The sequence below is a fragment of the Felis catus genome, chromosome B2, assembly GCF_018350175.1.
Source record: "Felis catus isolate Fca126 chromosome B2, F.catus_Fca126_mat1.0, whole genome shotgun sequence".
Lineage (NCBI taxonomy): Eukaryota > Metazoa > Chordata > Mammalia > Carnivora > Felidae > Felis > Felis catus.
Genome location: NC_058372.1, coordinates 114,535,177 through 114,553,667, shown reverse-complemented (window position 1 = coordinate 114,553,667; position 18,491 = coordinate 114,535,177). Strand labels below are relative to the sequence as shown.

Sequence of the window (18,491 nt, the reverse complement as noted above, 5' to 3'; positions counted from 1 at the left end):
TGCCAAAAAAACAAGAGCCCAGGACCAGATGGCTTTCCAGGGGAATTCTACCAAACATTTAAGGAAGAGTTAACACCTATTCTCTTGAAGCTAGTCCAAAAAATAGAAATGGAAGGAAAACTTCCAAACTCTTTCTAGCCAGCATTACCTTGATTCCAAAACCACACAGAGACCCCACAAAAAAGGAGAAGTATAGACCAATTTCCCTGATGAACATGGATGCAAAAATCCTCAACAAGATATTAGCCAACAGATCCAAAAATACATTAAAAAAGTTATTCACGACTACCAAGTGGGATTTATACCTGGGATGCAGGGCTGGTTCAATATCCACAAAACAATTAACTTGATTCATCACATCAATAAAAGAAAGGACAAGAATCATATGATCCTCTCAATAGATGCAGAGAAAGCATTTGACAAAATACAGCATCCTTTCTTGATAAAAACCCTCAAGAAAGTAGGGATAGAAGGATCATACTTCGAGATCATAAAAGCCATATATGAACGACCCAATGCTAATATCATCCTCAATGGGGAAAAACTGAAAGCTTTCCCCCTAAGGTCAGGAACAAGACAGGGATGTCCACTCTTGCCACTGTTATTCAACATAGTATTGGAAGTCTTAGCCTCAGCAATCAGACCACAAAGAAATAAAAGGCATCCAAATCAGCCAGGAGGAGGTCAAACTTTCACTCTTTGCAGAGGACATGATACTCTATATGGAAAACCAAAAGATTCCACCAAAAATCTGCTAGAACTGATTCATGAATTCAGCAAAGTTGCAGGATATAAAATCAATGCACAGAAATCGGTTTCATTCCTATACACCAACAATGAAGCAAGAGAAAGAGAAATCCAGGAATCAATCCATTTTCAGTTGCACCAAAAAGCATAAAATACCTAGGAATAAATATAACCAACGAGGTGAAAAATCTATACACTGAAAACTATAGAAAGCTTATCAAAGAAATTGAAGAAGACACAAAGAAATGCAAAAAGATTCCATGGCCCTGGGTAGGAAGAACAAATATTGCTAAAATGTCAATACTACCCAAGGCAATCTACCTATTCTATGCAATACCTATAAAATAACACCAGCATTCTTCTCGGAGCTAGAACAAACAATCCTAAAATTTGTATGGAACCAGAAAAGGCCCAGAATAACCAAAGCAATTTGGAAAAAGAAAACCAAAGCTGGAGGCATCACAATCCCAGACTTCAAGCTATATTGCAAAGCTGTCATCATCAAGACAGTATGGTACTGGCACAAGAACAGACATTCAGATCAATGGAACAGAATAGAGAACCCAGAAATGAACCCACAAATTTATGGCCAATTATTCTTTGAAAAAGCAGGAAAGAATATCGAATGGAATAAAGATAGTCTTTTCAGCAAGTGGTGCTGGGAAAACTGGACAGTGACATGCAGAAGAATGAACCTGGACCGCTTTCTTACACCATACACAAAAATAAACTCAAAATGGATGAAAGACCGCAATGTAAGACAGGAAGCCATCAAAATCCTTGAGGAGAAAGCAGGCAAAAACCTCTTTGATCTTGGCCACAGCAACTTCTTACTCAACATGTCTCCAGAGGCAAGGGAAACAAAATCAAAAAAGGAACTACTGGGACATCATCAAAATAAAAGCTTCTGCACAGTGAAGGAAACAATCAGCAAAACTAAAAGGTAACCGACAGAATGGGAGAAGATATTTGCAAACCACATATCAGATTAAGGGTTAGTATCCAAAATCTGTAAAGAACTTATCAAACTCAACACCCGAAAAACAAATTATCCAGTGAAGAAATCAGCAAAAGACATGAATAGACACTTCTCCAAAGAAGACATCCAGATGGCCAACCGACACATGAAAAAATGCTCAACATCACTCATCATCAGGGAAATACAAATCAAGACCACAATGAGATACCATCTTACACCTGTCAGAATGGCTGACATTAACAATTCAGGCAACAACAGATGTTGGCAAGGATTTGGAGAAAGAGGATCTCTTTTGCATTGTTGGTGGGAATGCAAACTAGTGCAGCCACTCTGGAAAACAGTATGGAGGTGCCTCAAAAAACTAAAAATAGAACTACCCTATGACCCAGCAATTGCACTACTAGGCATTTATCCAAGGGATACAGGTGTGCTGTTTCGAAGGGACACATGCACCCCCATGTTTATAGCAGCACTATCAACAATAGCCAAAGTATGGAAAGAGTCCAAATGCCCATCGATGGATGAATGGGTAAAGAAGATGTGGTATATGTATACAATGGAGTATTACTCGGCAATCCAAAAGAATGAAATCTTGCCATTTGCAACCACGTGGATGGAACTGGAGGGTACTATGCTAAGTGAAATTGGTCAGTCAGAGAAAGACAAAAATCATATGACTTCACTCATATGAGGACTTTAAGAGACCAAACAGATGAACATAAGGGAAGGGAATCAAAAATAATATAAAAACAGGGAGGGGGACAAAACAAAAGAGACTCATAAATATGGAGAACAAACTGAGGTTTGCTGGAGGGGTTTTGGGAGGGGGGATGGGCTAAATGGGTAAGAGGCACTAAGGAATCTACTCCTGAAATCATTGTTGCACTATATGCTAATTTGGATGTAAATTTTAAAAAATAAAAAGCAAAACAAGTTAAAATAAATAAATAAATAAATAGATAGATAGATAGATAGATAGATATGCAGCAAATAAGCTGCATATCTCTCTCTCACTCAAAAATGGATGAACATTAAAAAATAAAGTTTAAATATCAATATCTCATAAGGGATGTTAACTCACTTTGAATCATGGTTATTCTCTTTTTTTCAAATGTTTATTTATTTTTGAGGGAGTGCATAGATTGGGAAGGGGCAGAGAGAGAGGGAGATACAGAATCCGAAGGAGGCTCCAGGCTCTGAGCTGTCGGCACAGAGCTGGAAGTGGGGCTCGAAATCATGGACCATGAGATCAAGACCTGAGCTGAAATTGGATGCTTAACCGACGGAGCCACCCAGGCGCCCCTGTATCATGGTTATTCTTGACCCTCACACTTCACATACAAAAATCAAACTGCTATAATTCAAAAAGCAAATTGTGGGATTTTGAGTGGCATTCTCTGAACTATTAATTCTCTATTAATTCATTATAAAAATGTTTAAGATACTGAGTCCTCCTATTAACATTTGTGAATATCAATCTATTAGTTGACATAGGCCTAATATAATTTTTCTGAATAAGAGTTCATCATTTTCTTTAAAAAGGTATGCATTTCTTATTTGGTGTATTGAGATACATATTACCTATTTTGTAGGTATAATGATACATATCTTTTTAAATAATATTTTCTATTGAGGCACCTGGGTGGCTCAGTCATTTAAGTTTCCAACTTCGGCTCGGGTCATGATCTCACCATTCAGTGAGATAATTTTTTGTGGATACACTATATCAAGATGAGAATGTTCTCATTTATTCCAAATTTAGTAATATTCCATCATCACTATTTTTATTCAATATTGTACCAGAAGTCCTAACCAGTATAATAAGATGAAAAAAAAATAAATTTAAGGCAAAAGGATTGGAAAGAAGAAAATTGTATTCATTATTTTTACATAATATAATCATCTAATAAAAAATGGAAATGATAGAAGAATACAGCAAGACGTGTGCATATAAGGTTATTATACAAAAGTTTATTGCTATTCTATACACTAACAACACACAATTTTAAAATGTGCTTATAGATGGAGCTAGGGAGTATTATGTTAAGTGAAATAAGTCGGTCAGAGAAAGGCAAATACCATATGATTTCACTCATATGTGAAATTTAAGAAACAAAACATATTAGCAAAGGGCACGATGCGGGGGAAGGAGAGAGTGGCAAATCAAGAAATAGACTCTTAACTAGAGAGAATAAACTGATTGTTACCAGAAAGGAGGTAGATGGAGGGTTGGGTTAAATGGGTCATAGGCATTAAGGAGTGTACTTGTGATGAGCACTGAGTGTTGTATGGAAGTGTTGAATCACTATTATATACACCAGAAACCAAAATTACACGGTACATTAACTAACTGGAATTTAAATAAAAACGTTTTTAAAATATGCTTAAAAAGAACACACTTTTAATAATAGCATAAAAATATCAAATACTTAGGAACAAATCTAATAAAGCATGTATAAGCTTTTTGGGAAAACAAAAAATTATTCATATTCAGAAAGACAATCTAATTAAATAAAAAGATGTACTAAGTTAATGTAAAGGTAAAATTAATATCATAAAATTATAATCTTTTCAATTGATTAATGTGCAATTCCAATGAAAATGACAATAGAGAAAATTCATTACCAGTGTTGAAAGTAATATCTCAAAATGTATGCTTTTTCTGAAAACGGAAATTTTAAGATTTCTATCACATATGAAAAATATGAGTTTGTGAGAAACAGTAATTTTAAAATCTTTGAGTTCTTGATCATATTGTTGCTTATTTGCTGCATATCTTTTTTATTTATTTATTATTTTTTTAATTTTAACTTGTTTTGTTTTTTATTTTTTAAAATTTACATCCAAATTAGCATATAGTGCAACAATGATTTCAGGAGTAGATTCCTTAGTGCCCCTTACCCATTTAGCCCATCCCCCCTCCCAAAACCCCTCCAGCAAACCTCAGTTTGTTCTCCATATTTATGAGTCTCTTTTGTTTTGTCCCCCTCCCTGTTTTTATATTATTTTTGATTCCCTTCCCTTATGTTCATCTGTTTGGTCTCTTAAAGTCCTCATATGAGTGAAGTCATATGATTTTTGTCTTTCTCTGACTGACCAATTTCACTTAGCATAGTACCCTCCAGTTCCATCCACGTAGTTGCAAATGGCAAGATTTCATTCTTTTGGATTGCCGAGTAATACTCCATTGTATACATATACCACATCTTCTTTACCCATTCATCCATCGATGGGCATTTGGACTCTTTCCATACTTTGGCTATTGTTGATAGTGCTGCTATAAACATGGGGGTGCATGTGTCCCTTCGAAACAGCACACCTGTATCCCTTGGATAAATGCCTAGTAGTGCAATTGCTGGGTCATAGGGTAGTTCTATTTTTAGTTTTTTGAGGCACCTCCATACTGTTTTCCAGAGTGGCTGCACCAGCTTGCATTCCCAACATACCCCTTTTATTTTCATTAAAGTATAGCTGGCATATGACATTTGATTAGTTTCAGGTGTACAGCATTAGTAATTTGACAATTACATACATGACGAAGTGCTCACTATGATAAAGTGTAGTTACCATCTGTACCATACAAAACTTTTACAATATCATTGACTATATTCTCAATATTGTACTTTTCATTCTGGTGACTTATTTATTTTATATATAGAAGTTTATACCTCCCAATCCCCTTCACCTTTTTTGCCTATTTTCCCATTTTACCCCCTTCTTTCAACCAAGTTTGTTCTATTTATGACTCAATTTCTGTTTCGTTTGTTTTTTTTTTTTTTTAGATTCCATGTACAAATGAAATCATATGGTATTTTTCTTGCTCTGTCTGACTTATTTTACTCTGTGCTGAATCTCATATTTGACTACTTTGAATTTGCTCTCCAACCAGGAGAAGCAGGCTTGAGTGGATCACATCAAATACTTCCATCGTCCTCTGGATTTAATTGGTTCAACCAAGGAGATCCCCAGCAGAAGACTGGAGGCAAGGAGGAGAGTCAGGTCATCATGAGCTGACTATGTCACCCAATAGAAAAATCACTGTTCTCCTCTTTAAAAAAAGGGGGGGCAGTGGGAGGAGCACCTGGGTGGCTCAATTGGTTGAGCATCGACTCTTGATTTCAGCTCTGGTCATAATCCTAGTGTTGTGGGATTGGGCCCTGTGGTGTCAGGCTCCATGTTGAGTGTGGAACCTGCTTAAGATTCTCTCTCTCCCTCTGCCTGTCCCCCCAGCTCGTGCTCTCTCTCTCTAAAAACAAAAAAGAAAAAGAAAAGAAAAAGAGAAAGAAAGGAAAAGAAAAAGAAGAAGAAAAAGAAAAAGAAAAAGAAAATCACTGTTCTCAAGTGGCATGCTCTACACAAAATTCTTTTTTCTGCGTTCTAATGATCACTCTGTTCTCTTATGTTTTTAATACTATTGTCGATGGTAACTTGATTTTTTTTACAAAGTGTGTGGAAAGCTCCAGCCTGGTATTCAACCCCAAGTTATTGAAGTATCCATTATGGTTTCCCCTATATCCAATCTACATCTTATAAATAATCTCATTTTAAAAAACCCCATTGAGTGAAGAATAAATCAAGTCAAAGCAATCTAGGCTCATCAGATAAAAGAATGCCCTGATTTTTGCATAGCATATTATAATATCCAAAACTTTAGTGACTAGACATTGAATAAAAACCTCATTGACATTTAAGAACAACAAAAAAACTGGATACTAGAACATAAAATATAGGTGGGATTTTCCTTATTTTTCTATAACTGGATCAAATAAATGTTAAAATATTACTTTTGCAGCTTATTTAACAAATAGTCAGCATATAATAACATTAAAAAAGAGCAAATCTATTTGCCATTAGTAGAATCTTTTCTCTATTATGTCTATGCAGAGGAAGACACTTAGATACTTTTTTTAGACAGCATGGGGGAAGGTAGGAAGTAGAAAAGAAAAACTTGAACTAAAATTTCCTAATGAAGTGTAAGGTAGTTTAGGATGCCATTCTTATTGGTTTGGCACAATGAGAATTAGCCTACTATATTTATATTAGGTCAGTTTAATTATTGATGAAGAAGGATTTAGGAGTGAGGTAAAGAGTTATTAAGACATTGTTATAAAAATGAATGATTTTGATATTAGGGGAAATTTAATGGTGATTTTAAGTATGTATAGCATTTGCATAATAACTAGCAGACTTCTTAAAATTTTCCACTGAGATTAAGATTGACAATGCGGCTATGTTGAAATCAGACATCTGACAGCATTTTGGCTATGATGAGTGCCTAGACACTGGTTTGAATTACCAAGGGTGAATATTCATGAGCATTTATAGAAGTAATACAACAGAATTTTGAGTATGCAATACCTAACTGCAAACTTACACAACAGCAAATGCATGAGTAACTAAAGCATTATTGTAGAGTAGCAATTTCTGCCATTCACAAAGCAGCCTGAATCCAAGATATGAATTAAACTACTAGTTTTTGGTCACAATGTTAAGTTACAACATGCATATATTTACTTTGAGAAATTGTAGACTAGAAATTAGACTAAACACAATATATAATATGGTGGATAATCTGTTTAGAAGGAAAAATGTGAATCATGATGTTTACAATGCAAGGAGTCTAGGATTCATAAATCATTATCTGAAATGTAGTCCAGAGAACAAATGTGACTTGTGACTGCATACATATGTCAGTAAAGGTCAAGACAATAGCATATCTCCAAGGTAAAGTACTTTCTAAAAACAGAGGATGGATCTGAAAATATCACCTTTCTTCTGTCACTTGAAGCCTACGAATAAAAATCCAGCCCCTGTACTAACTATGTGCTAGAGATAATGAGAGAAACAAGAGTATTATTTGAAAACATTTACTACATTTACAATTAATTTTTAGTATAATTATAGTTAACATGTAATATTACATTACCTTGGATGGACAATTATCAAATAACCCAAGACTAACCAAGTGTCCTTAAGAAATTCAAGAATGGGAGAATTTGTGTAAACTAATGTAATAATATCCTGAAAATACGAACAACAATAATAGTTAACATTTAATGAGAGCTTACAGTGCCAGGCACATAGTAGTTATCACTTATAATTTGTTAGGATTAGTACATGTCCCATGCATGGTGATAATAATTACCTTCACCAGGACGCCTGGGTGGCTCAGTCAGTTAAGCATGCGACTTCGGCTCAGGTCATGATCTCATGGTCCATGAGTTCAAGCCCTTTGTCAGGCTCTGTGCTGACAGCTCAGATTTGGATTCTGTGTTCCCCTCTTTCTCTGCCCCCTCCCCACTCATGCTCCATCTCTCTCTCTCAAAAATAAACATTAAAAAATTTTTAATGATATTATTTTATTTGTAAAGATTAATGTGAAAAAACATTTTTATCCAATTTATCCACTTTGGTTGAATGATACCCGTGGATCTTGGTATTTCTTAAGGAAACTACAACTCAAGTTTGGGTACATAATGACAAATTGTCTACTATAAATTCCAAATAAATTGTGATTGCATTTTACTTTGCTTTTTTTCCCTTTATATTTAGTACCCTAGTTAAGGTCTGAACTATTCATTATAGATGTCACAGATACTGCATTTCCACTTTCAGAAAGTACTCAAAGGATTATATGGAAATTATCCTAATTCCTTTCAATATGCTGGAGCCTCGTTTCTTGTTTTAATCTTTGCATACTTAGCACCTTGGACAGTGCCCAGCATATACTAAGGACTTCTCTATTCTAGAGCAGATAAATACATGAATGTTTTTGTCCTGATACTACATTTGTCTTATAGATAGCTGGAGATACTAATCACCAGGACTTGAACATCTTTTTATTTTGCTGTAATTATGTTACTTGTATGCAAACTACTCCTAAATTGTTTTTATTTTATTTTTAGTGCTAGATGTTACGCTCAGAAAATAAAATGTCTTATACTAAAATTCATGTTAGCATAAAAAATTATTAGTTCAATATATTGAGCTCCTTATACCTACAAAATCACATATGAATATGGGAAAATTTTAAAACAAAAAATACCCTTTCTAAAGCAGTGTTTACTTTTATTCTCCTTGAAGATGAGAATCACCAAGTTCACGATGGAATCCTTTGAGGTAGGAGCGGGATCTTCATGCCAACCATCCCCCCCCCCCCCAAAAAAAAACCAGGAAAAGAATTTCTATTCGGATTTTTAAAAATATTACTGTGGAACAGTATGGGTTAGTGTACATTGTAAAGACATATATTCTGAATTACCTCCTTTCCCCATGAATTGCCTTTAATCTCACATTTTATAAACACATTGGATGATTCCCGTTAATCACATGCACTACGGTAAAGATTATGGATGCTAGCAATTACGCCTTGTATTCACAGTTGAAATTAGAACTCAATAAAGGAGAGAAGGAAATGTACCGAGGACAAACCCGTCTGTAAACGATCTCTGTAAAGGGATATTTAGTCGGTTTGTACTAAATTGGTCGAGGCATCACAAGAGCCCTTTGTCTGTGGGACGGTGGGTCTGGCAACCATTATCTACTGGGGAAAGCGATGTGTGATGACTCCGCCCGGGCTGGGGGTGGGGAGGGTGCACCGCGTGGAGAGCTCTACCGGAATTGAAGTGAGCGAACAAAGAGAACTCCCAGCAGCCGTCCGCCAGCTCCTCGCAGCTGCATCAGGAGACGTCAGTCACGCCAGGAAGGCTGTTCGAATACGCCTCCCTGAGAAAAGAGCTCAAGTAAATAATTGATGGAGATTGATCGGTCCAGGACAAAGCTTTGCAGAAAACCAGTGCATCCGATTTCGAGCGGTTTTGGAATCTTCTGCCAAGTACGGGATATGAGAGCGCAGCACGGACTTTGAGCGCAGCCACGGATCTTCCATCTCGGGTGTGGCTCCGGCCTTTTTGTCTTCCTGCCACCTCCCCTACCATCCTCCGCCCCCGGCCCGTCCCCGCCTTCTTCTCTTTCCTCTTGAAAGTAGCCTCTCTTTGGTTACTTCTAAGCTGTCCTCCCTTGCAATCCCGCCCTCTCCCCTGCCCAGTCCGGTGAGGTCAGCTCATGAATATCAGTGCACTTCCTGGGGAGCGTCTGGCACGGCTTGGTACCTCTCGTGTTCGCCTGCTCGGAGCCGCAGCTCCAACCGAGTCACGGGCCGCGGGAAGTAACCGGCTCTGGGGGCCGCCGAGTCTGCTCGTTAACGCCATTGTTTGGAGAATTGGGTGTGGAACTGAGGCAAGACAGCCCAAAGTCGTGCTCAGCCAGAAAGTCGCATATAATACCACGAAGTTAAACTTTCCTTGTCTTTAAAAGGCATAAAAATAAACCCTGAGGTCGCCGGAAGAACAGAAGGAAAGCGCTGTTCATTTGCATCAACTTCGAAACATCGCGTCTGCTGAGAAGTGAGCAGTTCTTCTGGATTTCTAAAAGGGTGGGGATGAGAGATGGGGTGGGTCGGTGGGCAGATAAAATTTGAGATTAAAATTTTTGGTTTGTGCTCATCCGGGGTTGCGTGGTCGGCTATTTCCACGGGGGAAGCCTTGAAGGGGCACAGCATCTTGTCACTTTGTGAGAACCACGTGACAGCGTGGTACCTTTGATTGTGGGAGACGAGTTCCTGGAACCTGAGCTTTCTCCTGGGTTAAAGCTGAGAACCGAGTTTAAACGTTCTCTGGTGGCTCTCAGCTCCGGAGTGATTATGCCTAATACAAAACAAAAATAAGGTTGCTTTGTCAATATAACTTGTTTAGGTGGTCCATATTAGTGTGACCCATGACCATGAACTAGGCCAGACATTCTAGGAGCATGAGGCTCCAGAGAACATATAGAAAATAAGTTGGTGGATAACTTTTCTCCCCCTAATGCCTTCTTTATTCACTATTATTTTTCAAATTGAGTTGGAAGGAGACCCTGAAAAAGAAAGACAGGTGGAGAAGGAAACTTCCTGTAATATTTCTTCATAAAATGAGGAATTGATGCATGTTGACTAAGTTATGATACTTAAAATAGGCCATAACAGGAATAATGCTAGTAAAGTAACTGGCAAGCATCTCCTCTCCTCATCGGAGGAATTTTTTAAAGCAGAACTTTCTGCCTAGTCATACTCTTTTCAGTGTGTTAGAGAGAGACGATATTTCTAAGGAAAAAGCACCAAACTGACTAACTAGGTAGATGGATCACTAGGGAGAAGAACCTCATAAAGCAATGGCTTGCTATTTTCCGGATTTTAAAAGCCGGTGATGGATTTATCTTGTAAAAAAAATATACAATAAGGGCTTATCTTACCACCATGAGTGAGGATGCACCAGGTTTCTGGGGTGCAGGGTCATTCTGTCTCAGAATTTGTCTCCATAGAAGGAACTGGGCACTTTAAAAGCACAACTTTATCTATGATATATAACATGTAATAAGATGCTTAAGAATGAAAATATTTTCTATTTAGCAATTACACTTAAAACCAAAATGACTCACAAAAACTATAAAATTTGGATAAATATAGATGTCATCACCTATAATTTAAGAAATTGTGCAGAGCCACCAATGAACCTTTCCAAAAGTATATATATATTTTAATTATTTGCCAAAGCTTAAAGAAGAATACCTTTAGGGGTACTAATAACTACACCATATAGGTGATTCTCAATGCCATTACTTTCTTGAAACTGAAGTTGATTTAAAGTCATTCATTACTTTTATTTTAGCTCTAGTCTAAAGGAAAATGGGTGCATTTCTCTAACCAAGAACAACATGAAGAGTTAAAGGTGTCTGAGAAAAGTACCACATATCCACGGAAAATTTTCTCTAGAAGCCTACATCATGACCCTTTTCCTCTAATTGAGAATAATAATTAAATAAAACATTTTCTACTAAACTAGGCTTTAAAATACAGATTGAATAAGGAGGAAATCCAAAGTTAAAAAGGGGGATTCACCTTTAACATGTGGACACCTCCTTTTCCTTCTGAAGCTTTTGCCTGACTTTATCCCCTAACCTTTTTCTCCCCTAAATCTCCCTTCCTACCAATTCCTTTCTGATCCATATCTCAGCGTTGCCAGAACCTGCAACCATGAGAATGTTACATTAAGCTGCTTTCAGATCATCACCATTTTACTGAGATGGAATTAAATGGAGACGGCGCCTCCCTGGGCAAAATGAGAATTGACAATTCTGCACCTATTTCTGAAGTCGGGGTTTCTATTAAGTGCTTTTAAAATCTCATTATTTTCTAGGACTTCTCTTTTCTAGGGAAATCACCCTTTGCTCTGTAACAATGCAGACATGTTGTGTGCTTCCCTTCTTTTGTTTCTACCCCAGATTAGAAAGGAAGGTTGGAGGACTTGAGGAGGGAAGAGAATGAGAATGATCTGGTGATGGACCATTCTAAATCTCATCTGATAGATTCTTCCTAGACCGCCATGAGTCAGCCACCGACGGGGGGCGCTGCCCCTGCCACAGCCACAGCTTCTGCCGCCACCTCTGCCACTGAGGCTCGCCTGCACCCAGAGGGCAGCAGCAGAAAGCAGCAGCGTGCACAATCACCTGCTAGACTAAGGGACAATTCGGTCCGGCAGACAACTACGACCACCCGGTCCCCCGTGGGGACCGGCACTAAACTCAATTCTGTTCGACTGCAGCAGCTGCAGCAGCAGCAAGGCAACAAGACCGGGAGCCGCTCGGTGCCTCCGGCCAGCGCCCGCGGAGGCGGAGGCGGGGCGGAGAAGGCCGCGCCCCTGGCGCCCAAAGGGGCCGTGCCGGGAGCTGTCCATCTCGCGGCTGGTGCTGAAGCGGCCCCCGCGGCGACCCTGGCCCCGGTGGGCGGCAGGAGGCCTGGCCCGACGGAGGAGCCTCCCCGGGAGCTAGAGCCCGTGTCCGCTAAACTCGGGGAACCCCCTCCGCTAGGGGAAGGAGGAGGAGGGGGTGGGGAAGGAGGAGGAGCCGGCAGCGGCTCCGGGGAAAGGGAGGGGGGCGCTCCGCAGCCGCCGCCGCCGCCGCCCAGGGGCTGGCGAGGGAAAGGCGTACGAGCTCAGCAGAGGGGCGGCAGCGGCGGGGAGGGGGCCTCCCCTTCACCATCCTCCTCTGCGGGCAAAACCCTAGGCCCCGGCAGCAGAAACTCCGGAAGCGGTGTTGTGGGGGGTGGCAGCGGTGGCGGAGGGAGCTACTGGAAGGAAGGATGTCTGCAGTCTGAGCTCATCCAGTTCCACCTCAAGAAAGAGCGAGCGGCAGCGGCGGCAGCCGCGGCTCAGATGCACACTAAGAACGGCGGCAGCAGCACCCGCAGCTCCCCGGTCTCTGGCGCCCCTGCCATTTGCGAGCCTCTTGCAGTCCCTTCCGTCTCCCCAATGGCGGCGGCAGCGGAGGGCCCCCAGCAGAGCGCAGAGGGCAGCGCAACTGGAGGGGGCATGCAGGCGGCGGCGCCTCCTTCGTCGCAGCCGCACCCGCAGCAGCTCCAGGAGCAGGAAGAAATGCAAGAGGAAATGGAGAAGCTCCGAGAGGAAAACGAGACTCTCAAGGTGAGAAGGGTGGGGGAACCCGGCTGGGGGAGGGGAGGTGTGGGCTTTGGAGGATTAGGGCGTGTCTCGCGAGGGTGAGAGGCTGTTAACATGTTAGGGAGCCTTAAAGAGGGAAGGGAACAGGAAATGAAAGGAGGGGGTTCCTAGGCCTTTTCCAGATTTAAAGCAGCCGAACATCAGTAGCCTTAGGTTTAATTTAAATCCAGATTTGGTCCTTCGTTTCTCTAATTATCATGGGTTGTCCCACTTTTTCATGGAGAGAGGTTGAGTAGGAGAGCTGGGGAAGGCCCAAAGAAGGCCCGTTTTTATACTTTCTTCTTCATGCAGCTCTGTCACTCCTGTCTTATGGAGAGGGGGCAATAAAACGGAGAATTTGGAGTTGGCATGGGGTGTACACTTTACATGTCCGAGTGCCGGGGGGCGAGGTTAATTTTGACCCGCGGCCTGTCACCGCTTCAGAACGAGATTGATGAGCTGAGGACCGAGATGGACGAGATGAGGGACACTTTCTTCGAGGAGGATGCCTGTCAACTGCAGGAAATGCGCCACGAGTTGGAGAGAGCCAACAAAAACTGCCGGATCCTGCAGTACCGCCTCCGCAAAGCCGAGCGCAAAAGACTCCGCTACGCACAGACAGGGGAAATCGACGGGGAGCTGTTGCGCAGCCTGGAGCAGGACCTCAAGGTCTGCAGCGCTGGGGCTGGGAGGCGCGCGGTAGGGGCAGCAAGTGGGGACCTCTTTGCTATGAAAGGCCTTCAGTGGTCATTGGCAAAGACACGGAGTTTCGCAGCGCTGACCACAAAGTATCAGGTTCCGGGCAGGGGAAGGGAAAGAACCGACCAGTGGGTCTGAGGGGTCTAGGGTGTGTGGAGTGCCTCGCGGAGAGCGAGCTCTGGGAGCTTTCTAGGGAGTCCCGGCGACTCTTCCAGAGACGGTGGCAGAGGGCGTCTCCCCTCCCCCCCCCCCCCCCCAGCAGAAACGCGGGTGTGGCAGAGCGCAGGCTCTGGCGTCGACCTGGCCTCCAGAGGCTGTCTTCCAAGTAAAGGCCAGGTGAAATCGAGAGCAGCGGGATGTAGACTCCTGCGGAGAGAGGAATTAAAGCCCAGAATAGGAACAGCATTGGGACGATATCGGAGTTAAGGTCTCTCTCCGCAAGTCTCCCTAACCTCCTTCCTTTCTGTACTCACCACTTTGCTAACTCCCTGAAAAGAAATCTGTCCCACTTGCCGCCCCTTTTGGAGAAGTAAAGAGTGCAGTAAATGAAAGAACCTCGTTTTTAATGTGAAGTTGTTCCTTTAGAATTTCCCCCAGTGGAGAAATTTTAACCTTGAAATAAGTTTTGTAAGTAGATGAGGTCTGTTCAGTTCAGTTTGACTGTAGGCAGATCCATTGACAATGCAAACCCAATGTTATCTTCATAACCTTGGACCACCAAACATAATTTTAACTATGTTAACCTCATCAATATATAAAAATCAAGTGTAATTTTCCTATGTTTTAAAGAAAGATGTGAGAAAACATTTAATGAAAGTCATTGTATTATTTCTTTTTGTTTTTTCTTTTTCTTTTCCTATCATTTGTTGAGTGCTCACTATGTCCCAAGCACGGTGGGAAACATTGTTATATACATTAACATTAGTTATCTATCTAAATGTTAGCTCAAGATTTAAAAAAAAAAAAAAAAAAAAGCACCCATGAGGTTAGGATTAGTAATCCTATCATCATCTTATACAGTAGCTGAACCTTTTACAGAGGTTATAAGTGCCCAGTCCCTACCCATGGATATAGGCTAGTAGGTGGCCAAGCTGTCTCCTCACCCAGTATAAAACCACAGTCTATGTCCTGAGCCACTACATCATACTACACCATAGGGTTTTGTTCCAAACCCTAAATTTCCAAGATAATCTCAAAACAAAAGGCAAAAAGGTACACTGTAATAAAAAAACAAAAACAAAAACTTAATCTCAAGGACTGACATATTTCTTAAAAGTAAGCCCCTGACATTATAGGATTAAAATTCAGGTCCCACTCCCACTAGAAAACTTTGTTTTCTAGTTTTTTAAAAAAAACTCCTTAATGTTTACTCATTTTTGAGAGAGAGAGAAAGAGCAGGGGAGGTGCAGAGAGAGAGGAATACACAGAATCCAAAGCAGGCTCCAGACTCTGAGCTGTCAGCCCAGAGCCCTCCACTCGGGGCTCAAACTCAGGGACTGCAAGATCATGACTTGAGCTGAAGTCAGACACTTAACTGACTAAGCCACCCAGGCACCCCCGTTTTCCAGTATTTAAAATGAGTGATAATGGAAACATCTTGTTTTGTTGTAGAATTAGAGGAGATATGTGAAATTTCTATACACATGATAAAGCACGATTGAACATCTATTACCATGGTGTAGTGTAGAGGTTGAGGAAACAGAGTGGAGAGCCAGACTACTTGACCACTTGTTAGCTGTGTGACCTTGAGCGTATTACTTCACATCTCTGAGACTCACTTTCCTCACCTGTGAAATAGGAATAATAATAGTACTTATCTCACGGGATTGTTGTGAGGGTTAAATAATTTATAGATGTGAATGACTTATATGTAAAGCATCTGGAAAGATGCCTGGTATAGTATAGAAACTATTTGTGTATTGGCTTTTAGTACTCTTAATGTGAGTATAAGTTTAGCTCACTTATTGTACTGTCTTTAACTATATTTTATTGTTAAAACTCTTCAATTTAGGTTGCAAAGGATGTATCTGTGAGACTTCACCATGAATTGGAAAATGTAGAAGAAAAGCGAACCACAACAGAAGATGAAAACGAAAAACTGAGGCAACAGCTTATAGAAGTTGAGATTGCAAAGCAAGCTTTACAGAATGAACTGGAAAAAATGAAGGAGGTTAGTATTTGATTATCTCATGGTATGCAACGTATATATTTAGCTTTTTTTTTAAAGTTTATTTATTTATTTTGAGAGGGGGAGACAGAAAATGTGAGCAGGGGAGGGGGAAGGATCCATGAGATCATGACCTGAACCAAAATCAAGAGTGGGACGCCTAACCAACTGAGCCACCCAGGTGCCCCCATATATATGTAGTTCTTTACAAAAGAATCCCCAGGACTAAAATGACTGTTAAAATAATTCTGTTTTTTAATGATTATAGAACAGTTCATTGTTCTCACCCAATATGCTAACAGATACATGATTTCAGACTAATTAATAATTAGCAAAGGAAAACTGACCTCAGGCCTGCCTCTTGTGTAAAATATGTGAGCTCTGACTGAGGTTTCATCCTGTCATCCAAATTTGTGTTAAAGAAGTTACACAGCTATACCAGACACGCAGGATGTCAAAAGTATGAAGGACTAAGCCTTGTGTTAGTTGAGAGGAAGAACTGGTCCTGTGATTATTAATGAGTTCATAGAACCACAGACTTTTGGGGCAAAAAGACCATAAAAAACCATTGAATCGAATTGAGTCAAATCATTGCTTCAATCCTCTTTATAACAAAACCCCCAAATGATCTAATGCTTAAAACATCTTTTGCGACTAACCTTTAAGATCTTTTGCAGTATCCAATTCTGTCACAGTGTATCTCTGTTTAAACGTTTTCTTTGTTTTGAGTTGAAATCTATTTCATTGTAACATTAGCCAGTTCATCTTAGTTGTTTCTCTTTGGTATAGAAGAGTCAAGAGTTCTCTTCCACATTAGGTGTTTGAAGTTTCTACCATATTTCTCCTAGATCTTCTCAAAGAACAAAACTAGTATCAAAGGAAATAAATCGGAGGAGAAAAGACACAGAAAAGATTTATGAAGAAGTAATTAGCTTTGTGATTAGTAGCAATTTGAATTAAAATAATATTATTTGAAAACCGTCTGAGAATGCAGTGCATTTGTGGAAGCTATTATTGAGCATTAGCTGATACACATGTGGTCCTCTGGACATTTTCCTCTGCTTAACTGTGAAGAATTTAAATGAAAATCTGAATCTTCCCATGGACTAAATGAGATATTGCACCTTTCATTGCTATGCTTATGTCAAAATGGTATAAATATATATTTACCATGTAACAGTGAAAATAATCAAGTCTGCTTAAGGTCAAGGGCACGCCTGCGTGGCTCAGTCGGTTAAATGACATACTCTTGATCATCTTGGCTAAAGCCATGATCTCACGGGTTTGTGGGATCGAGTCCTGAGTCGGACTCTGTGCTGAGAGTGAGAAGCCTGCTTGAGATTCTCTCTCTCCCTCTCTCACTGCCCCTTCCTTCCCCCCCTCTCTCTCTAAAGACATAAACTTAAATAAAATATGTCAGGAATTTGTAGAAGATGATTTCAGTGGGGTAAACTATTTTGTGATCTAAGTTTCTACTTGTTGTTATATTATCCTGATTTTAAACATTTTTTAACATGACAAATTAGGGGAAAACTATTTTAATGATATATAATTCTTGGTTAATGCCTAAGGATGGTTGTATGCTCCAATGTGGAAGCTGGGAGCCATGTGACTATCTTCACCAATAACCAATGGAGCGATTTTAAAAGGTTTCTAACTTGCCTCAGTTTATTCAGTTGTAAAATGTTGTTTTAATGATTCTCAACATCTCCTGAAGCTATCATGACTTTTATCATCAAATCCAGAACATTATCTTTAAAGAGTAGCATACATTTTTTTTCCCTGAAGTTAAGAGATCAAATATGAAATTATATATGTACAAGTATATGTTTCTTAAACAATAATGTAGAGTTGAAGTGTGTCAAAAAATGAAAGTTTAATTTGCAGGAAAAAAAAATGAAGTAGGTGACTATGTTAGTTTGCTAGGGCTACCGTAAAAAAACACCACGACACGTTGTGTGGTATAAACATTAGAAATTTGTTTTCCTCACTGTTTTGGAAGCTGAAAGTCCAAAATCAAGGTGTAGGTAGGGTTTACTCCTTCTGAAGGCTGTGTGGAAAGGATCTGTTCCAGGCCTGTCTCCTTGTAGATGGTCATCTTTATGTTCACACTGCATTCTCCCTATATCTATGTCCAAATTTCCCCTTTTCTGGACGCCAGTCATTGTAGATTATGGCCTACCTAATTTTAGGTTGTACATTGTAGATTGATTGCTTCTGTAAAACCCTATCTCCAAATAAGGTCACATTCTGATATACTTGGGGTTACAGCTTCAGCATGTGAATTGAGGAGATACAATTCAACCATAGCAATTAAACAAAGGAAAGAGAAAGTTCTTTCTTCTTATAGGAAAGCAAAGAGAAAGTTCAT

The 18,491-nt window shown here is 40.0% G+C and overlaps 1 protein-coding gene across 3 annotated transcripts in view; it reads left to right on the top strand.

Moving 5' to 3' along the window:
• Positions 1 to 9,118: 9,118 nt before the first annotated feature.
• SOGA3 (SOGA family member 3) overlaps positions 9,119 to 18,491 on the top strand; it is a 44,850-nt gene continuing 35,477 nt past the window's right edge. For 2 of the 3 annotated variants that reach the window (XM_019831178.3, XM_023254328.2), the window contains exons 1-4: positions 9,120 to 10,131; positions 12,044 to 13,239; positions 13,699 to 13,923; positions 15,965 to 16,123. In XM_019831178.3, coding sequence (XP_019686737.2) covers positions 12,145 to 13,239; positions 13,699 to 13,923; positions 15,965 to 16,123 — 1,479 coding nt within the window. In that variant the 5' untranslated portion in view covers positions 9,120 to 10,131; positions 12,044 to 12,144. Of the gene's footprint in view, positions 10,132 to 12,043; positions 13,240 to 13,698; positions 13,924 to 15,964; positions 16,124 to 18,491 lie in introns of all 3 variants that reach the window. The other variant, XM_045058012.1, reaches the window with a different exon arrangement.